This window comes from Schistocerca nitens, chromosome 10 (genome assembly GCF_023898315.1).
Source record: "Schistocerca nitens isolate TAMUIC-IGC-003100 chromosome 10, iqSchNite1.1, whole genome shotgun sequence".
In the NCBI taxonomy this organism is placed as follows: Eukaryota; Metazoa; Arthropoda; class Insecta; order Orthoptera; family Acrididae; genus Schistocerca; species Schistocerca nitens.
Window position 1 is genome coordinate 66,101,110 of NC_064623.1, and position 26,447 is coordinate 66,127,556.

At 42.7% G+C, this 26,447-nt stretch overlaps 1 protein-coding gene and 1 pseudogene across 1 annotated transcript in view; one reads left to right on the top strand and one right to left on the bottom strand.

Moving 5' to 3' along the window:
- Positions 1-18,924, top strand: part of LOC126210268 (1,5-anhydro-D-fructose reductase-like) — a 50,723-nt gene extending 31,799 nt beyond the window's left edge. The window contains exons 5-7 of the mRNA XM_049939464.1: positions 1,305-1,464; positions 13,085-13,182; positions 18,719-18,924. Coding sequence (XP_049795421.1) covers positions 1,305-1,464; positions 13,085-13,182; positions 18,719-18,761 — 301 coding nt within the window. The 3' untranslated portion in view covers positions 18,762-18,924. The remainder of the gene's footprint in view (positions 1-1,304; positions 1,465-13,084; positions 13,183-18,718) is intronic.
- Positions 1-26,447, bottom strand: part of LOC126210271 (glycine N-methyltransferase-like) — a 266,966-nt pseudogene that overhangs the window by 139,404 nt on the left and 101,115 nt on the right.

Genomic DNA, 26,447 nt, shown 5'->3' on the forward strand with positions numbered 1-26,447 from the left:
ACAAAAGAGCGGGAGACCGTCAGTTTCTGAGGAGACAGTGCTGAAGGTTGAGCAAAGCATGCGTGAAGATCGGCGGATCACCCTGGATGATCTCTGCACGTTGGTTCCTGAGGTTTCCTGAAGCACCGCCCACAGAATTTTAACGGAAGCATTGAACTACCGGAAGGTGTGCACAAGATGGGTGCCACACATGCTGACTGAGGACCAAATGCGGCCACGAGTTGATGCTTCCCGCGCATTTCTTCACCGCCTTGCAGCCGAACAGGACAACTTTGTGGACTCAATTGTCACGGGTGACGATACCTGGGCATACCACCTTACACCTGAGACCAAGCAACAATCACGCCAGTGGCGGCGGCCTTCTACGCCAAAGCCGCGGAAATTCAAACAAACACAGTCTGCCGGTAAAGTCATGACACGGTCTAAGGCACTGCAGTCATGAACTGTGCTGCTGGTCCTGGCGGAGGTTGGAGTCCTCCCTCGGGTATGGGTGTGTGTGTTTGTCCTTAGGATAATTTCGGTTAAGTAGTGTGTAAGCTTAGGGACTAATGACCCTAGCAGTTAAGTCCCATAAGATTTCACACACATTTGAACATTTTTTGAAAGTTATGACAACCGTTTTTTTGGGATCGGAAAGGGGTATTGCTGGTCGACTCTATGCCCACTGGGACCAGAATTAACGCTGACAGGTACTGTGAGACTCTGAAAAAACTCAAACGGACAATTCAGAACCGGAGAAAAGGAATGTTGATCAAGGGCGTACACATTCTCCATGACAACGCTCGCCCACACATCGCTCGGCAAACCGTTGCTCTCCTGCAACAGTTTCAGTGGAACATAATCACCCACCCACCCTGTAGTCCTGACTTGGCTCCCAGTCACTATCACCTGTTCCCTAGGTTAAAAGAACATTTGGCCGGAAAGCGATTCAGCTCCGACAACGAGGTGAAAGAAGAGGTTCATAACTTTCTGAACAGCATGGCGGCGAGCTGGTATGACATGGGCATACAAAAACTGCCACAGCGTCTACAAAAATGCATCGACAGCAATGGTGATTCTGTCGAAAAATATCTAAATGTTCAAGCTGTAAACTGATGTAAACCATTGTAGAAATAAACAGGTCTATGTACTTATAAAAAATAGGAGACCTTACATGTGGGATTACCCTCGTATTTGATTTCTAACTTTACAGATCTGAAATACGTAAACAGACTCGTTGCTTGGCCACGCTTTCCACGAGTTTCACACAGGACAAATGACACTGCTGGGCGAAGATCCATGTGAGCATATCTTTACCATTTCAGAATGCCGAGATACGACCTGCTGGGAGATCCAGTCGTGAAGGGCATCGCGCAGAAGCACGGCAGGACCACGGCCCAAGTCCTGCTCCGCTTCCTCATGCAGCTGGAGGTCGCAGTCATCCCAAAGAGTGTCAGCCCAACTCGTGTCAAGGAGAACTTCAAGGTAAGTACTCACTGGTGCTTCAGATTTTATTACATGCAGCATTCTGTGGGAAAAGACCGCTCGTTATAACGGATACTGAGGCTGGAAGTGACGCTGAGTCAGTTCAGATATTCATTCCAGGTCCCCTACACGGTCATCGCTGGAACACATCCCAGCACAAGGGTATGGTCCACAAAGAGACCCAATTTTTACTATCTATCTATCTATCTATCTATATCCGAATCCCGCTCCAGCTACTGCCGGGTCTGGGTGCTGACGAGTCCTCTCCATTTGGCTCGGTCCTCCCACCACTTTTCTTCCTCCACTTGCTGCCATGTCACACCTCTCCTTTCAACAGATATTCTCACTCCCATTTTCCACCGTGTTCTTGGGCGCCCTCTAGGTCTTTTCCCATCCATCTTTAGTTCTTCCATAATTTTGGGGAGTCTCTGCCCATGCATCCTCTTAACATGCCCATACCATCTTAATCTCTTTCTTTCAATTTCTTCTCTCATACTTTTTTGTTTGGGGTCCTTTCTAATCTCTACATTCCTTACCCTGTCCATTCTTGTTTTTCCCTTAACTGCTCTGAGAAATTTCATTTCCCCTGCTTGCAGCCACTCTGATAGTTAAATAAGTGATATAATGAGCCACAACGAAATAAACCTACATGTGCATAGTGTAGCACAGCATGCACTTAAATTTAATGATTCATTAAAAGACAATTCCATTTCCCACTTTGGCTGTTATACAGTTGCTGTCATTCAGACCACACCAGGAACTATTTTCGGCTATGTACCATTTTCAAATGCTGCTTCTATCTTTCCAGGCATTAATCCCAACTTGCGGGGTCTGTTGTCATGGTTAACCAGATTTGGCGTGTTAATTGTAAGGTGTGGTCGGATGCCCTTCCTATCGCCACCCCATATAACCCCCCCCCCCCCCCAGACAGAAAGTGTGTACCCCAACTGTCTGTGTCTAGTGTAATCCATATAATAGTGCGAATGTGTTGCAAATGTCTGCAAGTTGTGTAACTGAGGCGGAACGTGGGGACCAACCCAGTATTCACCTAGCGGGATGTGGAAAACCGCCTAAAAACCACACCAGGCTGGCCGGCACACTGGCCCTCGTCGTTAGTCCACCAGGTTGATTCGATCTGGGGCCGGCACGCCTACCCAAGTCCAGGAAGCAGCGCGTTAGCACTCTTGGCTACTGTGGTGTGCGTACTGTAAGACCTTCAGTACACATACCATCAGATTATTTGACTTGTCGCTGTAACGAAGTAGGTTAGTGTCAGCAATATGTCTCGTGGTCTTATCGTGGCGTGTTTATCTTCTGCCGTTAGGTCAGACGATAGAAATGCCACTTGCACGCTTAGAGTAGCAGATTGACGGTGACCAGCTTTAAACAGAACTTGATTAATTTTCACACACATTTATTAAAATAATAACAAGCATAAAAATTACTTAACTTGGTTCTGGATGCTATTTACAATTGACGATCTGAAGTTCCTTTGGTCCTTGTATGTTAATCTTATTCTCACATATCTCTGATACTCGACAAAGTGTCTATACATTTATCTTCATGGCTATGTACAGTAATATGATAATCTTATTAGGCACAGACTGAAACTTGACTACAGACTAATGCAGACTAGTGCAGACTAACGCAGACTGACTAATCGGAGGTCTGTACACTCGTTATAATACCTCGAGAATTCAGGTATTGCTGCGCGAGTGTGATCCGTGAGGAGAAAAGGTTCTACGTTAGCAGCAATCTCATTGGCTGTGTTACATATTAATACGTGGATCGGCGGAAGCAGAATTTGGTCCGTCTCTAAGGCAGCGCCATCTCGTACTGCGGAGACGGACGAGCACTGCGCCTGCGCTGTTGTGCTTAGCGGGGCGCGCTCTAGTGGGAAAGTTGTGTACGCACTGACTACGTGGAACTATGTACACAACAGCTACCCTGGAGGGTATTCAAATGCTACTTCTATAGTGGTAAATTTGCGCCAGCGCCCTCTGTGGGCGTACACAAATTGTGTCTGTTATTTAGTGTATAAAACCAGTCCACATTCAAATAATAATGAACTAACTAAAAAAGAATATATAACAGTCATGTAGCTATCTGTTTATACGAAATGCTGGAAGTGGTGGCCATGGGCATCCAGGCATCGCTGACTTCATGTGACGATGTTACCAGCAAGACGCTGTAATTGCGCAGGCGTGGTGTTGTCAATTTCTCTAGTAATATTCTGTCTGAAGACAATATTATGTGTGGACTGATAGCATACACTTTCCTTCCTAATGCGCCCTTTAAATAAAAATCCCACGATGTTATGTCTGGCGACCTTGAGGGCCAGCGGCCTCTGTTGGCAGATCTGATTTCAGGGAACACGTTGGTGATGTAGGCCATACTTTGGATGGATGTGTGAGCGGTTGCTCCATTTTGTTGGAATACGGTATATAGCTTCTCTGCATCTGTTAATTGTGCATAGAGAGAGTCAAAGATCTCTAGACATCTGCCACTATTTAAGGTGTAATTGAAAAATGTGGGGCCAATAATATGCATGACGGACAATGCACACCATACACCTACCTTCTCTGAGTGGAGAGATACTTCAAGCAGAATATGTGGGTTGATCCGACCCGTATCTGCAATTCTGCGAGCTTGCATAAACTGACAAATGAAACCAGGCTCAGCTGACGTGAAGTAAAGCAAGGAGCCCAAGTAACCATTACCAACTGATGTTGACAGGCAGTTACAATAATGAAGTTTTTTTCTCTGATCCTCGAATATTAACTCTTGCACCACGTTCACACGATAGGCTTTTAATTTCATATCCTTTAGTACATGATGTACGACATACACCAACCTGCTGTGATAACCTCCTTATCGACTTGCAGGGACTTCTTGTGATGTCCATGCGAATCCTGTCTATAGTTTCTGGGGTCTCACTGTCGGTCCCTATTCCTCTGCACATTCTAAACAGATCCTACAGTTGTACAGTTGTACAGATCTTCAATACCGCTCGTCGTGGGGAGTTTCGTACCAAGATACTTCGCTTAAAACATTTCTTTACATTCCTTGACGAAGCCTGTCTTTGTATAACACTCCACAATATCAATTCGCTGTTCTTCTGCAAACTGCCCCATTTCTGTAACAACTCAACAATACGAGCTTCTCACAACTGACGCACGAACGCACAGCTGCACTCAGCTTTGCGATAAAATGCAGTGTAGCCAACTTTCGAGATAGTGTTGCCACTTCACAAGCAATTCGACTAGAGATGATTAAGGTGTAAGTGAAACGTTCCAGTTTTATGTGCGACACCCTGAATAAATGCTATTGTAGCAGACATGAGCGGAAACAATGTTCCATATTCCTCAACAATCTAAAATAACGTTACTGCAGTGCTGTATATACTTAAAGAAAAATATTTTAAGTTGTTGAGAGTACGGAACGGCCGGCCGAAGTGGCCGAGCGGTTCTAGGCGCTACAGTCTGGAACCGCGCGACCGCTACGGTCGCAGGTTCGAATCCTGCCGCGGGCATGGAAGTGTGTGCTGTCCTTAGGTTAGTTAGGTTTAAGTACTTCTGAGTCTAGGGGACTGATGACCTCAGATGTTGAGTCCCATAGTGCTCAGTGCCATTTCAACCATTTTCAGAATTTGGACACTCTTGACCTCTTTGTCGCAGCTCAGTGCACGCCTGAATCCTGAGGTTTCGTTGGTCGGTGCTGAGAGAGCGAGATACAAACTTCGCTGCAATTCGTCTCATGTTAAGACCATCGGCTAGATTTCACTGACATATAACGTACGACAGCCCAAGTCTGTTACAAACATCGTGAATTGTCTGCCTTCGGTCTTCGTGAAGCACGTCACTCTTTCATGATAATTTCCGGTGTTGTGCGTGTTGACGATTGACCAGAATGTTTGCCATCTTCCACAGATTCTCGGCCTTCCTTGAAGCGCTTGAACCACTCAAATGCTCTTGTTTAACTCCATACATTCTCATCAAATGCCTCTGTCAGCATGCGGAGGGTTTCAGCTGCAGTTTTCTTCAACCTGAAACGGAATTTGATGCAAATTCTTTGCTTTCTCACGTTATCCATTTTACAATCCGCAGAAGCACTGAAATACGTCCTGGCACACACCACTACAATTCACAACTGCATGCGCCAAAGATGACGCAACTTCGTGCTGCAGCAGCTAAGACATGTACCTTGAGACCTCTAGCGACGGAATGTCGTACTCCTACCAGTTTTACCGGTACAATGAAGTTCTAGGATATTTTGGGTACCATCTCGTATACTCAGCCAGGCCTGGTAACAATACTTAACACGAACAACACAGAGAATTGCAACTCTAATCATTTATACCCATTAATGGTATTTACGTCTGCAAAGTTAAATAGACATCCGACCACATCTTCTGGGAGCTTCATTTCTTTTATCAGGAAGTGTATTTAATCATCTTCACTGTTATGTTAATGCGGTAAATGTATCAATGATATCATAGGTCAATGCGCGAACCGAAGTAACTGGCAAAATGCATATTTTGGCCCATACTTTTCGTTTTCGTCCTCAATCTAAACTATGTCCTTCTCCTTCAAGATGATCGAACCAAGTGGTCGTTACCATTCTTTTAAAAGCTATCTTTCTGTGTCTTCAAAGAACAGCGTCACAAATTTGTCAGTATGGAACATCGTTCCCCTCACAAAGCTATCTTCTATATTTACTTGGGTAGTTACTACGATTTTCACAACTGGATCAAGATGCTTGCGATAGCTTCCGAGTACAGGTGTGAGAACTGTACTGCGTCTTTCTTCTATCGCCTTTCACCCAGCTAACTAATGTGTTTCGTTATAACCTCGCCCTTACAGGCAGCTAGCTCTGAAGACTGCCTCTAACGCAAATGAATCGGGGGCATTGACTGCAACATCCGTAGGAAACGCATACCCTCTCTGATCTATACTGGCACGCCATCAGCCATCATCACCCAGCACAGAAGCACACTGCCGCACAAATGTTGCTACAAGGACGACAACCTGCCCGATCAGCTGTGCCACCTACGCAAGGTCTTCAGGAACAACGGCTACAACGATTACCAAATAATAGACTGACCTCAAGCAAAAGACCGCGGACGAGGTGCAGGAAAAAAGTTTACATTTCTGCCGCTCTGAGGTTCAGTATCGTACAAGATAATCTGCCTGCTCAAAAGACACAAACTCAAATCACCGTTCGAGCCTCCGTGAAAAATCCGGCACTTATTTAGACCAGTTAACCGTCAGGCCACAAGGTGGACCGGAAGGACATTAACTACTACGTCGGTTTGGATACCACCCACTGAAATAAATCTGTATTTTTAAGTATAATTAAATGTACCATAACTGATATTAACAAATCAAATATTTGTCGTTATTGTTGGGACAAATAAACAATAAAAAGAAACATTTTATAGAAATAGGTAACACGTAACTGTAAGCCAAAAATCTTCAGCCTTAAAAGTATTATTATACTAGTGCGACGTCACAGACACCTAGGTACTTTTCCTGAGCCGTCTTGTTACGGTCCGCACGGCTTCCCCTGTCGGAAGTTCGAATCCCCCCGCGGGCATGGTTGTGTGTGTCATCCTTAGCGTAAGTTAGTTTAAGTAAAATGAAGTAATGTGTAAGCCTAGGGACTGGTGACCTTAGCAGTTTGGTCGCATAGGAACTTACCACAGACTTCCAAATTTTGCCTACGTACTTTTCATCACATCACTTGACTAGATAACTACAGTGCAGCAAGACAGACAATCTAAATAAATAAAATTAATTGCCGCACGTATGAAAGATCACCTCCCTAGAACGGCTTGGCCGATTTGGTTGATTTTTTTGTTGTGGTGTTGGTTATTGCCAGGACAAGGTTTGTATGAAAGAAAGTTTTTGGAAAAATCTAACGGAAAAGTCGAAAATCAACATTAGATTCGGTATGTATGAAACATCATCAATTAAGAATGGCTGCACAAATTTGGTTGATTTTTTGTCTTTGTTGTGTTCGTAATTGTCAGGAGAAGGATTGAATGAAAGAAAATTTTTATAAAATCCACCGGAAAAGTCGGAAATTAAAGTCAGTTGTGAAAGGTCATCACCCGAAAACAGCCCGACCGATTTGGTTGACCTTTATTATGTGTTCGTAATTGGAAATGGTAATGGTACTTTTGTTATGAAAAATAAAATAAGACAAAAATTGCGTTCAGTTCGGCAGTTCTGCTGTCAGATGTTTTCATATTAAAAAAATCAGTATGACAGTTTTATGTGTGTAATATATAAATACATATGTAATATGTAAAGGGGAAACGATGTTACCAAACATCTCGAAATGTTCTTGATCGATTTAGTTCAAATTTTTACACGATATTCTAATTAACATTTGGATCGAAATAGGCAATAGGCTATACGTTTTTGAATATGTGCAATGTAAACATATGTGTGTAATTTATAAAGGGGATAGTGTTGTTACTACAAATCTCCAAAAAGTCTTGACGGATTTGCTTCACACTTTAACACGACACTGTACTGAATATTCCGACGGATGTAGACACAGTGGCAGGGACGGGGGTTATGCACAGAGAGATGGGGGAAGGAGGAAATGTAGGGAGAGAGATAGGGCAATGTGAAGATGAGCAGAGAGAGAGAGAGAGATGCGGACAGGGAATTTAGGATGTATACGCAATTTCCATAGGTGTTTAGCAAATGCGAAACATTACCAGGTTCGCTAGTTGATTATAAAACAATTCAACAACAACAAAACATAAAGTAAATATTATTATTATATTGCTACATGTCAAGACGATTGGAAGAAGCCACACAAATGTCTATGGCATTTTGTACAAAAGAACGACATTTTATATCGTTATTATACTTATTTTCATTGCAAAAATCACATCGACGAGGTTTTCTGGTAGCTTTCCATGTTCCTGCTCACCTTCTTCTTCGCCGAGATAACTCTTGATAGAAAGTCGAAGTTATCTTGGTAGACGAGCATTATAATTTGTCTTCTTCGTAATTGGCACCTTTATATCAAGGGAAAGTCTTTTAAGAAATCGACCACGTTCCCTACTAGAGAAACCATGTGTGTGGGGGCGACTGAATTTTTAAAGTACGAGCGCATTCACACCAGCAGTATCCAGAACTCCCTAAAAACACCAGAGTGGCCATCTTCGAGTTTTACGTTTGGTGCTCTTACCGCGACACAGTTGGTCGAAAACGTCCACTCCGCATTTTGTCATCTTGTTCAGGTTTTTGCGAGTGCGCTTTTGTTCCAGGTGATTCATACATGAATGATAAAATAACATTTTTGTATTTGCTTGGTGTAAAAGAAACGAGCATTTTATCAGGGCGCAGGCCGGAGCGGCCGATGGGTCTAACCGACATCAAGCCTGAAGCTATGGCATTGTATGTCAAACGAACATGGAGCATAATGTGTAGTGATCCAGGGTGCATTACAGCAAAACAATACGATATTGTCAGGCCAGAAAGAGTAGAGCCGCCGATAAATATACAAAAAATAAGTTTTAAGCTGAAACACATTAGGGAGTATTATCTTGAACTGTGTTATCTCAGCAAAAAGCTTTTAAACTCCAAAAACGTTACAGCAAAGGCGATTTTAGCTGAAAGACGGAAACATGAAAGGAAAAATAACATAGAAACTAAATATGCTGGAATAGCATGGAATGTGTTCTAGAAAAATATCAGTAGTGATGTTCTTTCGTCTGACGTGAGAACAGCGTGGTACAAGATAGTCAATAACATCATCAGCACTAATGAGCGTCTCTTTGCCATCGGTTTAAGTGACACTAACCTCTGCAGCAAATGCAACCTCGTTGATAGTGTGCCTCGTCGTTACACATGTGGAGATCGGATTATCAGCTGGAGGTGGACCGGGCAGAAAATTGCTCAAGTAACAAGAACTTCAGCAAACAATGTACCGACTAACATTTTCTTCAGACCAGAGGAAAGTTACTACCCTCAGGCAAAAAATAACGCAGTGATTTGGTTAATGGGCAAATATACAAGTTATGTTTTTAACAATATTGGGAGCGATGAACATATGGAATACAAGATGTATATGGAAAATGAATTCGAGAAAATACTTAAATATCAGAATCACAATAAGAAATATGGTAACATGCTCCGAATTGTCTTCAACAAAATGGGTATAGGTTAGGAACTGGATTCCTAGTAGAGAGGGAATGGGTTGGGTCACGTTCCCGACCCTAACCTCACCTGCAAGTCACACGTGAAAAATAAATGAGTAGTACAGCAGATTCAAGAATATGGTGACAAACATCTGGTGTCTGATATAAAGGAAGATCTTGAACTCCCTACGGATGGGTTTAGAAGGCTGGAACTTACAAAAATAACAAGGCAGTGAAGTATTTTGCGATGTCGCTGTTCGGGACTGCTCTTCTGTCCACGTAATTTACCCTGGAAGGAACACACATCAAGGATTTACTGAATGATTAATTTGGGTCTGGGAAATGATGATGAGGCACCGGCTGCAGAAGACGAAAATGTGCATGCTGAACTGCCACCAGTTGAAGGTGACAGTGAAGGTGCTAAATTGTGCTACTGCTAAAGACTCATTCTTTGAATGCTGTAATTTATGACTGCAATTATCTGTCACCTTGTTTATGTCATTTCATTGTAGCCATTTTTGTTGCTGTTTTTGTGGGGGGAAAAAGCGGTTCTAGGCGTTACAGTCTGGAACAGCGCTACCGCTACGGTCGCAGGTTCGAATCCTGCCTCTGGCATGGATGTGTGTGTGATGTCCTTAGGTTAGTTAAGTAGTTCTAAGTTCTAGGGGACTGATGGCCTCAGCAGTTAAGTCCCGTAGTGCTCAGAGCCATTCGAACCATTTTTTATCAGAGTCGTTGAGAAAACGAGAGGACATCGGAGGTGCTTTCCTGGAGTTACCCATATGCGGTGGCATTTGCGGTTTATTCTTGCGTCACGTGCCGATTATTGAGAGTTTCGTTTTAGTCAACTCGTCGGCCAGTTCGCACACTGTGAACCAATGCTCTGTCGTGATATTTCTGTTTGTGTTTCATACAGATTCACAAAGCTGCAAAACACACCTCGTTGGCATGCAAAGGTTTACTGGTTCTTTTTTCTGTGATTCCTTCCCAGCGTAAGGAATTACATCCAAAAAATAAAATTACTTTTGAATACATTATGGGCACAGCAGTGATCAATGTCTTATAAATAATTACTATTAAAAACAGTCTTGATCACGATTTATTTAACAAGGTGACCGGTTTCAACCACTACTGTGGTCATCTTCAGACCATTGAGTAGGAACCTCTTTCTGTTGAAGAATCACTACTCACTACACTTGAGTAGTGATTCTTCAACAGAAAGAGGTTCCTACTCAATGGTCTGAAGATGACCACAGTAGTGGTTGAAACCGGTCACCTTGTTAAATAAATCGTGATCAAGACTGTTTTTAATAGTAATTATTAAAAAATAAAATGTTTTTGCGCCATATATACTGCAAATTTTCAAGCCATATTTGCCAGGTTTTTTTTGGCATAAACGTTTTAAAAGGGCAGCGTCCTCTCAAGCTAAGTAACGTTTCAACTACAGTCAAGTATTCAAACGGCGTATAATGGCCACCAGCATCCGCAACAAACGTCGCAGAACGTTTCAGGGAAAGTCTTGACTTAATAGGAAATAAATATCCAAATTATCCATTATTTATAGGTGGAGACTTTAATCTAGCGTCCATTGACTGGGAAAATTACACGCTTACAACAGGGGGCAGAAGCAAAGACAGTATCCCCGTAAGATTTTATGTTGACTATGCTACAAATATGGCACCATTCTTATCCATCATCTGTCAGAGACCATTGGAACAGCGGAAAGTTCCACGGGACTGGAACAAGGCCGTTAAACGAATCTTTCATTGACCTTTTGAAAGCTGCTTTCATTTCGCATAATTTCTGTTTGTCAGCGGGGCAGTGACTACGTTTAAAACGACTGTGCAAAATTCTCTGCTTTCTCAGCAACCTCCTAATATATTTGTTGAAACAAGGTGGATCCTTTCCCTCCCCTATATTTTTGCTAGGCACATATTTCTCTAGCACGTCGTGGACAATACCTTTAAATTCGGACCAAAGATACTCAATATCTTTATGTCCCGTGGTGAATACTTGGAGCTGACTATGAAGATATTCATGAATGACACTTTTTCCCTCGCGCGATCCGCGAGTGGAACAGAGGGGGGAAAGTATGACTTTGGCGCGAATAGTGCCCTCCGCCACACACCGCTTGGTGGCTAGCGGAGTATATATGTAGATATAGATGTAGACTGGTAAATAGAGTCCAGAACTCTCGAAAAGCCGCAATTTGTCGTTTTGTTTCCTTTGGTCTCATGTTTTCTTGTCGTCGAACCTGAGAGCACAGATAAGAAATTCTAACCGCTTTTTAGACACTGTAAATCGTAAAATTGGGGATCCGTCGATTTTGAAAACAATTCCTCGGTGCTGAAACGGAATTTCTTCATGCATCCCCGCCTATATAGCGACTCACCAAGCGCTTCCATCTCAAGTTTGCCTGTGGTTGCGACATACTATTGGACAGAACTGAGTCGCCCGGCTATTCGTTCGATTTCCCGATTTGTGTATTTCACCAATATCTTAGTCATTTCTTCATTTACAACGAAGTCCTCTATGCCTTTAGCGATACCCTTAGCCGAGGCAAAGTGTAATACTACACTTTTTGTAGGCGTTTTGGCATATTTAGACTTTAGTATTGTGTTGGTCATTATTGTTTCTAAACCTTTCTCTAGCGTAGAATATCTAGCTTCTTCGGGTAGCTGTCCTTCTTCTTGAAGCAAGCGCTGCAGGGGTTCGAATTCATCGTCGATGGCCTAATCATCAGATAATGCGCTAGCCGATGTCTCTCAGAAGCATTCACCAAATTTTCTTCATCCTCATCATCAGAATCCATCGACATTTGCCTTTACAACGCCTTTAAAACCTCTTCTGGTGTGGTGAACAGTTTTATGGCCCATTGTGGTAAAACCTGAAGCAGAACAAAAAATTAACAGCGTTAACGAAATTGGGTGGAAATCCACCAGATCTACTACCACGTGCATATCAACGTCGTGTGGAATCCCATACTAGGAACGTATGTAGAGCGGGTAGTATGTACCACGGAGCAGGCGACCGCTCCAAACTGTACCGTGAAGCGTGACGGGCTAGGGTTCACAACGTGGAGGTAAGATATGAGCTAACCCGGGCATGCCACTATCATGCTGTTTGGAGTTTACGAATCGTAATGATACTTGCTTTGACATTTCCATATTATTCGTCCAAAGGCTTTTCATTCTGTGCCTCTCACTGTCTATCGACTCGAGGCGTCTTTGCGCCATATCTCTCTAGTCTTACATATTTATGATCAGTTCTACACATCATGTGCAACTAGATTTCGGCGGGCCACTCTTTCTGTGTGTTGCAGTACTCCCATCGTCACTGTACATTACAGCTCAATTCCAGGTCAAAGCACACTCTTACTTTGTCCAAACTGTGACTCACATTTAAGAACTCATGTTAACTACACTAACTTAAATTAATGTAAAACTTACCAACTTTCAGGTGTTTGATTTCGAGCTCTCTCCAGATGATATGGAAGCACTGGAAGCGCTGGACAAAGGACGGAAAGGCCGACTGGGAAGCGAACACTCTCTCCCTGGGTAACTACACCACAGTATTCATTTTTTTTTAAACTTCATTGCGCACTCATGCCACTTACATACCTGTTCGCTTAACCCGGCTCTTTGCGAGAGACGTTTGACACTTTTCAGATATTTATTATCAGTCATACAATAACGACCGTAAGTTCATTTACTATCTATTATGTGATTGCATAAGTTCGTAGCGCTTTTGTTTTGTATGTTGGTAATTCGGTTGCTATGGCCTTATTTATCAGTTATCATTTTTATTTGTAGTTAAGGGGAGGTTTACTATCTTTTGGTTCAAAAAATCGATTTTTGGATCCATGAAAGTGTTTAGAATCCACCCCTGAAACGGTTTTTCCGAATACGGGACGGAAATGTTTGTTATTCGCGGTTGAACAAAAAAATGCACCTGCCTGAAATCGGCCTCTTTCGTGCACCAGTTTTTTTTCTTTCGGAGGTCGAATTATTGTACCGGTGCTTAGGAGGAAACACACAAAATTCAAATGAAAGTTTGAACGCATGTGTTTGGAAGTTAAGCCCCCCTAGCATTTGCATTCTGGTGCGAAGACTGTGGAGATTGCGACTTTCCTGGCAGTGAGCAGCTTCAACGAAGGGTATTCAGCAATTTTGAAGACCATGACAACGATGGACGTCACCCTACGACTCTATTCGACGCAGTTCCCCAAGCATTCGGACGACCACCGGATTCAAGCGGCGGAAAACCGCTTGTCACCGGCCGTACGAGCGGCTCTGGAGCAGCGCAGGATGGCCCAGATCGAGCAGAACGCCCTCTGTGATGAAGAGGAAGGACTAGTTTATGCCGGAATAGCAGATTGAACATACGTTGCATAATATTGCATTTATATGTACACAAAACTTCAAACGCGTTTTTCTCGAAATGACGTTTTTTTTATTACTCTCTATCTACTGAATCTACTGAACCGATTGGCATGATTCTTTGTTTCGGACGAAACTAACTAAATTGTCTAGGAGTTGTACCACTTTTATTCCGATTCATAAACTACAAATATTTTTACTTGGCCGACGAAGTCGAAAAATCGATGAAAAAACCCTAATTATTGTCAAATGGCCGCCGTTTTGTTACCTATGGTCAAAATAATTAAAGCGAGGTACAACTCCTAAAGAATTTTATATACTTCGCTAACGTTAACTCAATTTTGATTTCAGACGAACCGCCTGATCTGTGACATACCGCGTGTGGAGTTCTACATCGAAAATTTGTTTCGTTCCGACGGCACTTCCACCTTTGCTCTTCGACATTTCCGGTCTAAAAAATTCCAGTAGAGGAAATATCAATTAACATTTTGACCGCATTTGACATTGATATCTGTAACACATACTTGGGCCAAAGATAGTAAACCTCCCCTTAACTGTTGCTATTTGAGTTTACATATTGTCATTTTGTCATTTGGAGATAGTGAGTGAGCTGTGTACGCTAGGAGATGGACTGCCAATTGGAGAAATTGGAACATTTCCTACATATTCTCCTGACTGACTTCACTTGAGGGGTAACAGTAGCAGAGGCAGCCAGAAACATTTGCGCCGTGTATGGGGATAACGTCATTGGACAGAGCACGACAAGAAATTTGTTTTCTCGCTTCAAGGTTGATCTTTTTGAGATTAGTGACTGTACAGGTTCAGGAAGACCTTCCAGATTTGATGCAGATCGTTTAAACGCAGTACACAACAATGATCCACATCCGTGTACTCGAGAACTGGCAAATGTGATCAACTGTGATGATTCCACCATCTTGCGACATCTGCATGCAATGCACAATGTTCAAAAATCGGGTTTGTAGGTCCCGCATGTTCTAAGCCAGAACCACAAAAAGCAGCATCTGGCCATATACACTACTGGTCATTAAAATTGCTACACCACGAAGATGACGTGCTACAGACGCGAAATTTAACCGACAAGAAGAAGATGTTAGCTTTTCAGAGCATCCACACAAGGTGGGCGCCGGTGGTGACACCTACAACGTGCTGACATGAGGAAAATTTACAACCGATTTCTCATACACAGCAGTTGACCGGCGTTTCCTGGTGGAACGTTGTTGTGATGCCGAGTGTAAGGAGGAGAAATGTGTACCATCGCGTTTCCGACTTTGATAAAGGTCGGATTGTAGCCTATCGCGATTGCGGTTTATCGTATCGCGACATCACTGATCGCGTTGGTAGAGATCCAATGACTGTTAGCATAATATGGATTCGGTGGGTTCAGGAGGGTAATACCGAACGCCGTGCTGGATCCCAACGGCCTCGTGTCACTAGCAGTCGAGATGACAGGCATCTTATCCGCGTGGCTGTAACGGATCGTGCAGCCAAGTCTCGATCCCTGAGTCAATAGATAGGGACGTTTGCAAGACAACAACCATCGGCACGAACAGTTCGACGACGTTTGCAGCAGCATGGGCTATCAGCTCGGAGACCATGGCTGCGGTTACCCTTGACGCTGCATCACAGACAGTAGCGCCTGCGATGGTGTACTCAACGACGAACATGGGTGCACGAATGGCAAAACGTCATTTTTTCGGATGAATCCAGGTTCTGTTTACAGCATCATGATGGTCGCATCCGTGTTTGGCGACATCACGGTGAACGCACATTGGACGCGTGGATTCGTTATCGCCATACTGGCGTATCACCCGCCGTGATGGTATGGGGTGCCATTGGTTACACGTCTCGGTCACCTCTTGTTCGCACTGACGGCACTTTGAACAGTGGACGTTACATTTCAGATGTGTTACGACCCGTGGCTCTACCCTTCATTCGATCCCTGCGAAACCCTACATTTCAGCAAGATAATGCACGACCGCATGTTGCAGGTCCTGTATGGGCCTTTCTGGATACAGCACTTTCTCCAGATCTCTCACCAACTGAAAACGTCTGGTCATTGGTGGCCGAGCAACTGGCTCGTCACAATACGCCAGTCACTACTCTTGATGAACTGTGGTATCGTGTTGAAGCTGCATGGACAGCTGTACCTGTACACGCCATCCAAGCTCTGTTTGACTCAATGCCCAGGCGTATCAAGGCCGTTATCACGGCCAGAGGTGGTTGTTGTGGGTAGTGATTTCTCAGGATCTATGCACCCAAATTGCGTGAAAATGTAATCACATGTTAGTTCTAGTATAATATATTAGTCCAATGATACCCGTTTATCATCTGCATTTCTTCTTGGTGTAGCAATTTTAATGGTCGGTAGTGTATGTATCTTTTCTTGCTTGTCATCAACTGGCTCGTGAAAAACACCGTCCATTCCTATCCTGTGTCGTTACTGATGACGAGAAATGGTGTCTTTATGCTAACGAAATGAATAGAAAGGAATGGTTGAGCCCAAACAAGCAGACGCTACCTAAGAACAACGACCAGGAAGACTGCATGAAGTGTTGGTACTTCACGATGACGGTCCGCCCGCATTCTGCTGGACTGACAGAAAACACTGTAGAGAAATTGGGTTCGGAAGTCATTTCGTGCCCACCTTATTCACCCGATCCTGCTCCCTCAGGTTTCCACATTTTGCGTTCTTCTATTTAACAACCTCCGAGGAATTTCTTTTGCAGATGAAAATGCATTTCGAATGTGGCTGGACGAGTCCTTCGCCTCGGAACAAGATTTCTACAGTCGCGGAATCGAAAAGTTGCCCCAACGTTGGCAGACTGTTGTAAATAGTGAAGGAGAGTATATTATTGATAACTAAAGTCTCTGTTACGTATACAGGGTGTTACAAAAAGATACGGCCAAACTTTCAGGAAACATTCCTCACACACAAAGAAAGAAAATATGTTATGTGGACATGTGTCCGGAAACGCTTACTTTCCATGTTACAGCTCATTTTATTACTTCTCTTCAAATCACATTAATCATGGAATGGAAACACAGAGCAACAGAACGTACCAGCGTGACTTCAAACACTTTGTTACAGGAAATGTTCAAATGTTCTCCGTCGCATGGAATCCCTGATGCGCTGATGCAGCCCTGGAGAATGGCGTATTGTATCACAGCCGTCCACAATACGAGCACGAAGAGTCTCTCTACATTGGTACCGGGGTTGCGTAGACAAGAGCTTTCAAATGCCCCCATAAATGAAAGTCAAGAGGGTCGAGGTCAGGAGAGCGTGGAGGCCATGGAAGTGGTCCGCCTCTACCAATCCATCGGTCACCGAATCTGTTGTTGAGAAGCGTACGAACACTTCGACTGAAATGTGCAGGAGCTCCATCGTGCATGAAGCACATGTTGTGTCGTACTTGTAAAGGCACATGTTCTAGCAGCACAGGTAGAGTATCCCGTATGAAATCATGATAACGTGCTCCATTGAGCGTAGGTGGAAGAACATGGGGCCCGATCGAGACATCACCAACAATGCCTGCCCAAACGTTCACAGAAAATCTGTGTTGATGACGTGATTGCACAATTGCGTGCGGATTCTCGTCAGCCCACACATGTTGATTGTGAAAATTTACAATTTCATCACGTTGGAATGAAGCCTTATCCGTAAAGAGACCATTTGCACTGAAATGAGGATTGACACATTGTTGGATGAACCATTCGCAGAAGTGTGCCCGTGGAGGCCAATCAGCTGCTGATAGTGCCTGCACACGCTGTACATGGTACGGAAACAACTGGTTCTCCCGTAGCACTCTCCATACAGTGACGTGGTCAACGTTACCTTGTACAGCAGCAACTTCTCTGCCGCTGACAGGGTTATGGTCAACTGCACGCAGAATTGCCTCGTCCATTGCAGGTGTCCTCGTCGTTCTAGGTCTTCCGGTCGCGAGTCATAGGCTGGAACGTTCCATGCTCCCTAAGACGCTAATCAATTGCTTCGAACGTCTTCCTGTCGGGACACCTTCGTTCTGGAAATCTGTCTCGATACGAACGTACCGCGCCACGGCTATTGCCCCGTGCTAGTCCATACATCAAATGGGCATCTGCCAACTCTGCATTTGTGAACATTGCACCGACTGCAAAACCACGTTCGTGATGAACACTAACCTGTTGATGCTACGTAGTGATGTGCTTGATGCTAGTACTGCAATGAGTCGCATGTCAACACAAGCACCGAAGTCAACATTACCTTCCTTCAATTGGGCCAACTGTCGGTGAATCGGGGAAGTACAGTACATACTGACGAAACTAAAATGAGCTCTAACATGGAAATTAAGCGTTTCCGGACACATGTCCACATAACATCTTTTCTTTATTTGTGTGTGAGGAATGTTTCCTGAAAGTTTGGCCGTACCTTTCTGTAACACCCTGTATATAAGTTGTGTTTAGTAAACTTGCGGAAAAACGCTACGAACTTATGCACCAATCCAATAATTTACTTGTTACAGGTTCATGTTTATACAATGAAACCCGACGCACCTTCATTTAAAAACTAGGTGAATGAATAATTCATCAAAGCGATTCTTACGAATGAAATAAATACTTCAGCTCTTCTTCTTAAAAATTTAATCTATCACACCAGCCCTACATTATAGCTCCATAACTTACTGTGTACTTTCCAACTCTTGCACTTCTGTTTCAGGATTGGGAAGCACCCAGAATTCCCTTGGTTTGAACGCTATTAGTTCCGAGGAGTAGAAGACTGCAACTACACAAAGAGCCAGCAGTGTGGTTCCGACTGAAATGTGCCCGCATCACATAATAATCCTTCACCTTTGAAAATGTTTTCCTGACATTCTCTTTGTACTATTACATTACTAATAAAAACAAATTTCTTAACAAACCACAGCAATGCCTGTTATTGTTATAAATTTCCATTCAAACTCCATTCACGTTGCTGTATTGAAAATCACTTGCTTGTAACTACCTAGAAGTGGTTAACTTGAAATAACAAGAGATTGCTGGGAGTTTCAATGGACGGATCACACGATTCACTTAAACAGGGAACATCATTACTATGGAAGAATGGGTAGATTTGAAAAATCAGGTAATGAGGGCAGCAGAGGATCAAATCAGCAAGATCCAATGAGAATTTTTAGACAACTCGTGACATTCTGAATTCAGTTGACGAGAGGAGAAAATATAAAGTGAAAAGGGCGAAGAGGAAGAAAAGCACCTAAAAGAGACATTAGTAGAAAGGGAAAAATGACAAAGGAAGAATGGCTCTTTGAAAAACGAAAATCTGTAGGGTGTTTACGGCTCTGGGAAAGGCTAGATGACAACAGGAGGAATATGAAAGAAATCTTTGGAAGAAAGAGAAACAGATGTACGAGTAACATGACATAAGATTGCAGTCCACTAGTAAGTAAAACTGGAAGGTTGAAAGGTGGAAAGAATGTGCTGAAGTGCAATACAAAGGAAACGAAGTGCAAGATACTATGGAAAGAGAAGAATTAGGTGAAAACGAGGTGGGGAGATACAACATTGCGAGAGGAATTTGACAGAGCACTAAATGACGTAAGTCGAATAATGCTCCTGGAGTAGACAGTATTCCCTCAGAATTATTGAGATTCTTAGGAGAATCAACCATGAAAAAACCCGTTCCACCTGGTATACAAGGTGTATCAAATAGACTTCCCGAAGACTTCCAGTTCCATAGAAGGCAAGAGCTGGCAGGTGTGAATATTACGAATGATGAGTTTAATAAGTCATGACTGCAAAATTATTTACTGAAGAATGGGCAAAAGTGAAAACCGACTTTGGAGAAGATCAATTTGGGTTTTGGAGAAACGTAGGAGCGCGGTAGTCAAAACTGACTGTACAACGTATCTTAGAAGATAGGTTGATGAAATACAAACACACGTTTGAGTAGCTAAATCGCACCACCTCAACAGCTGTAGATGGAAAAAGATCATACATTCGCACACATGTACACTCATTCTCCTTTCAGACATATGTACACATACCAGGTGATTCCGTGAACATGTTACAAACTTTCAGAGATGATGGAGAAGGGTAAATGTGCCAATTTGAGGTAAAGGACCCTGGCCCGGAAACGACAGAGAAGAAACTTAGAAGCGAAAATCGTCCTGATACCTCTGACAATGGGATACATGTATCGACATTGACGTTGCTAGGATTGTAAGGTAGGTAAATTGCAGACGACCAAACCAAGATAAAAATGTCTAACAAACATGTCCTCTAAAATGCATAGCTTAAGAGCTACGAGCACTTGATTGTGCATATCTTAAGAGCAATGGTCACATACAGCGGAAGAGATGTGTCTCAGATTAGCGTAGGTGAACAAGTGCTCATACCCCTTGAGGTGTGGACTTTAGACCCATGTTTACTAGACTTTTTCTCTTGTTTTGGTCCATACTATCATCTCTGAGAGTCGCCTACCTGACAGTCTTTGCGACATACAGTTCTGGTTCAAGTGTTGGACCATCAAAGGTATGAGAATGATTTTCTCTTATGACTTTCGACTCGGTCACTTCCATACCATGGTCTCTTTCCTCAAATTCATACATTCACCCTTCTCCATCATCCCTGAAAGTATGTTACACCATCAAGGAATCGCACTTTATGAAACAAAGCACACACTCATAGTAATAACTGCAAAAACATAGTTCTTCACACACACACACACACACACACACACACACACACACACACACATATATATATATATATATATATATATATATATATATATATATATATATATATATATATATATACTACTGGCCATTAAAATTGCTGCACCAAGAAGAAATGCAGATGATATACGAGTATTTATTGGACAAATATATTATAGTAGAACTGACATGTGATTAAATTTTCACGCAATTTGGGTGCATAGATCCTGAGAAATCACTACCCAGAACAACCACCTTTGGCCGTAATAACGGCCTTGATATGCCTGGGCATTCAGTCAGACAGAGCTTGGATGGAGTGTACAGGCACAGCTGCCCATGCAGCTTCAACACGATACCACAGTTCATCAAGAGTAGTGACTGGCGTTTTGTGACGAGCCAGTTGCCCGGCCACCATTGGCCAGACGTTTTCAGTTGGTGAGAGATCTGAAGAATGTGCTGGCCAGGGCAGCAGTCGAACATTTTCTGTATCCAGAAAGCCCCGAACGGGACCTGCAACATGCGGTTTCGCAGGGATCGAATGAAGGGTAGAGCCACGGGTCGTAACACATCTGAAATGTAACGTCCACTGTTCAAAGTGCCGTCAATGCGAACAAGAGGTGACCGAGACGTGTAACCAATGCACCCCATACCATCACGCCGGGTGATACGCCAGTATGGCGATGACGAATACACGCATCCTATGTGCGTTCACCGCGATGTCGCCAAACACGAATGTGACCATCATGATGCTGTAAACAGAACCTGGGTTCATCCGAAAAAATGACGTTTTGCCATTCGTGCACCCAGGTTCGTCGTTGAGTACACCATCGCAGGCGTTCCTGTCTGTGATGCAGCGTCAAGGGTAACCGCAGCCACAGACTCCGAGCTGATAGTCCATGCTGCTGCAAACGTCGACGAACTGTTCGTGCAGATGGTTGTTCTCTTGCAAACGTCGCCATCTGGTGACTCAGGGATCGAGACGTGGCTGCACGATCCGTTAACAGCCATGCAGATAAGATGCCTGTCATCTCGACTGCTAGTGATACGAGGCCGTTGGGATCCAGCACGGCGTTCCGTATTACCCTCCTGAACCCACCGACTCCATATTCTGCCAAGCCAACAGTCACTGGATCTCGACCAACGCGAGCAGCAATGTCGCGATACGATAAACCGCAATCGCGATAGGCTACAATCCGACCTTTATCAAAGTCGGAAACGCGATGGTACACATTTCTCCTCCTTACACTCGGCATCACAACAACGTTTCACCAGGCAACGCCGGTCAAGTGCTGTTTGTGTATGAGAAATCGGTTGGAAACTTTCCTCACGTCAGCACGTAGTAGGTGTCGCCACCGGCGCCAACCTTGTGTGAATGCTCTGAAAAGCTAATCATTCGCGTCTGTAGCACGTCGTCTTCGTGGTGTAGCAATTTTAATGGCCAGTAATATATATATATATATATATATATATATATATATATATATATATATATATATATATATATAGAGAGAGAGAGAGAGAGAGAGAGAGAGAGAGAGAGAGAGAGAGAGAGAGATCCGGAATTCCTAAAAGAACATGCAGAGGAGTTTGCACGATCACTAGATACTAACACGAAAACATCGGAAGAGCTTCTTGGAACCATCCAGCAATCACCTAGAAAATTCGGTCAACCACCACGGAAAAGGAAACACGTCGTGGACAACAGACTGCTACAGAGCACTTGAATCACGTATTCAAGCCTGGAAGATTTGGCACAGGCATCAAACACCGGAGAATTGGCAGAACTTTTTGGAAACACAGAAGAAAACATCCAAAACCATCAGACAAATTAAATGCACGTACCATCACGAACGATTATAGGACATTGATAATGATTTTAAAAGAAACAACACAAGAAACTTTTATAGGGCATTTAGGGAAGAACTAGCAACCTTCAAGCCACCCACTCTTTGTTTTCGGCGCCCTGATGGAACACTTGTGACGAACAGAAAGGCCAACTATGAAATCCTGAGACAGCAAATGGTTCAAATGGCTCTGAGCACTATGCGACTTAACTTCTGAGGTCATCAGTCGCCTAGAACGTAGAACTAATTAAACCGAACTAACCTCAGGACATCACACACATCCATGCCCGAGGCAGGATTCGAACCTGCGACTGTAGCGGGCGCTCGGCTCCAGACCGTAGGGCCTAGAACCGCACGGCCACTCCGGCCGGCCTCAAACAGCAATTCGAGAAGTTATACAACTGTGAACGACCAGCAGATAAACTTGACTTTCATGTTGCGAACCAGGATTCAACTCCACCTATGCATGAGGAGGTATGAAACACTGTATCACATCACAAGCACCGGGGGTAGACAGTGTAATTGCCAAAATGCCCCAAATTGGAGGTGAACTCTTGATTGACAGACTAAAATCTATCATCGAAAATATATGGGAAAGTGGAGTCATACCAGCAGATTGGAAAACTGCTTTGATTCACCCTCTACACAAAAAGGGCCACAAGACCGATCCCAACAACTATCGAGGCATTTCACTCCTACCAGTCGCTTACGAAGTGCTCTCATGTGCTCTTCTCACCAGATTAGAACAACAGACAAAACATATGATCGGTGAATATCAGGCAGGCTTCCGCCCACATCGATCCTAGGCAGAACAGATTTGGAATCTGGAACTGTCAGTCAAACTGACGGTAGTCACCTTCGTAGATTCCAAGAAAGCACACGACTCGATTCATCACTCCAGTTTGTTCAATACACTTTGTACATATGGTGTAGATAACAAAACTACTTCATTAATTGAACAGACTTTAGCAGACACAACCTCAAAAGTAAAATTCATGGAAGAAGTTTCTGAACTTTTTCAAATTAGGACAGGAGTGAGACAGGGAGATGGGTTGTCCCACTCCTCTTTAACCTGGTACTGGACAATATTATCAAGACGTGAGAGAAAGAAATGCCTGGAATAGATATGGGAACAAAAGACAAAAACATAGAATGCCTTGCTTTTGTTGATGGCCTAGCAATAATTACGCGGACTCCCGAGGGAGCCAAACATGCCATCGAGACACTTCATGAGGTTGCCATCAAAACTAGACTCCAAATTTCTTACGAGAAAACACAATTCATGGACTCCATAAGTTCAAATCTGAAACCACTAGCAGCAAAATATGGTGACATCAAACAAGTTAAGTACTTCAAGTAGTTGGTTGAAATGATCAGCAACACTGGCAACGAAAGAGCAGCTCACAAAACACGAGCAGAAAAATTACGTAAAGCTCATACAATGACCTGGAACACATACAATAAGAAATCTCTATCCATCCACACCAAACTTCACCACTATCATACAGTCACTCGCCCAGAAGCGCTCTACGCAACTGAAACATCATCATTAACCGTCAACATCAAGGACAAGGAAAGGCAAATACCCAGGAACATATTTGGACCCAAGATTCAAGATGATATCTGCATGTGCAAAAGCTCTGAAAAACTGTACTCAAGGGCTGAACGTTTCACGTCAGTTGCACGGAAAAGACGACGGAAATTCTACAGACGTTTAGCAAGAATGGACGCCTCTAGAATGACCAAGAAAAGCTTTCTTATCAGCAAAGGAACTCGCCAAACCAGGGCACGCTGGCTAACAGAAACCCAAAATGACTTCACGGAACTCAGTATTGACCCATTACAAACCACTTGGACTGCGTACAGACAGAAAATCAACTCTCATATGTTCACAACCAAAAACCTGACGGAAAAGAATCTGAAACTGAAAAATGCATGGACACAAGAAAGAAGACAGGTCCATAGTGAAAGGATGGGGAAGTTTTGGGAAGAAAAGAAGAACAAGAAAGATAAGAAGACCAGTGCTAATTAATGGTTCCCCATGCTCCTTTATTCGTTTCGCCCTGTAAGGAGCACATGGAAGACCAGTGCTAATTAATGGTTCCATGTGCTCCTTACAGGGCGAAACGAATAAAGGTGCATGGGGAACCATTATTTAGCACTGGTCTTCTTAGCTTTCTATGTATCTTTCTTAGCTTTCTGTGTATATAAATGAGAGAGGGTTTCAGCAAAAATCTTGGAAAATTCTTGGCCGATTTACTTCATATCTTTACACGATACTCTAATAAACGTTCAGACAGACATAGGCTGCATATTTATGTATAGTTTTATATGATGACAAATAGCAATTTAATGTTGTTACCGAAAACCTCGAAAAGTACTTGAACAATCTACTTCAAATTTTTACACAATATCTTAATAAACGTTTGGATAGTCATCTGCTAAACATTTTAACATATATGGCATAAAATATATACAACGCAAAGATGAAATGTAGTTAGCAAAAAGCTCAAAAGTTCCCTGACCCATTTACTTCAGACTTTTACTTCATATTCTAATAAGCATTTAAATGTACATAGTACATATTTATTAATATGTGCAATACATATGTACAACATAAAGGGGTAGGCCTAATGTTTACAGCAAAAAACTTTGAAAACTCTTGACTGATTTACTTAAAATTTTTACACAACACTCCAATAAACATTCAGACAGACATGTGCTACACTTTTTCTTAATATACATGGTATAAATATACACTGATCAAAAGAGTTTGGGGAACACTTTGTAAATGTCCGCCTGGTCTGTAGATATTGCTATAATCGCACTATTTCACTCCAATTTACGGAGCTTGTTAGCACTTGATGTTAGGTTGGCGCCATCACAATGTATTGTATTGTAGTAATCGCTGCTGCTTGCTGGATCGCTGCTGTGTCTCGATGCTGATGCTGGCTCTAAATCTGGTTGTCTAGGGTAAACACATGAGGTCCCGTGTTTTTCATGTGCTTTTGATGATAAAGAACAAGCGAAACCAACACATATGTAAACATCACATATTTATTACTTTGGTGGCCATCTTAATTCCACTGTCCACCAAAGACCATAACACAACACAAAGTGGTACTTCCTTTACATGTTCTTTGCATTGTTTTTCCATCCCAAACAATAACATAGAAACACACCTCACCAAAGTGACATTTCGACTGCTCCCCTGACTGCCTCCGACTGCCTCCCGACCCTTCTCGCTGCTTGTATTTATAACATTGTCAAAGAACTACTAAAAAGAGATATAGTTTATGAGTTACATGTACATCTGTTATCATAATTTGTGCAGAAAAGTTATTAATTTGCATCGAGTGACATAATTTAACATGTTATTAAAATGACAGACAGATTTGTTGACTTGACAGAATAATTCTTTGTTACAAAAAGGCTGTTTTTTAGAAGTTTGTCAATTGACTTCTCTAATTTGCATAAATAAGTAAGTAACATGAATTATGAAGAATTACATTGGTTTTCGTCTAAAATAGGATTGATTACGTGAATACTGAGTGAAAACGCTCCTAGTGAACAAATAGGTTTCACTGGGTGATTTTTATTTAAGGAGATCCAAAATACCTAAGTTGGCTACTATTTTTCGTACTTCATATTAATTATTTAAGATGAACTTAGTGTTTTTACATGATGACATTTGCTGTATCAGTGATCAAGTGATATTAACTTTTGTGTGGGTCAGTTATTCAGTATAATTTAATGGGTTGACTGTTTATGAAGACATGTTATGCAATCATTGTTAACATACACAATAACTTTTCTATAATCATAAATACTCGTTAAACTGGTTGAATTTGGAAGGGATCGCATACTTCATTAAAGTAAAGCCTTTAAT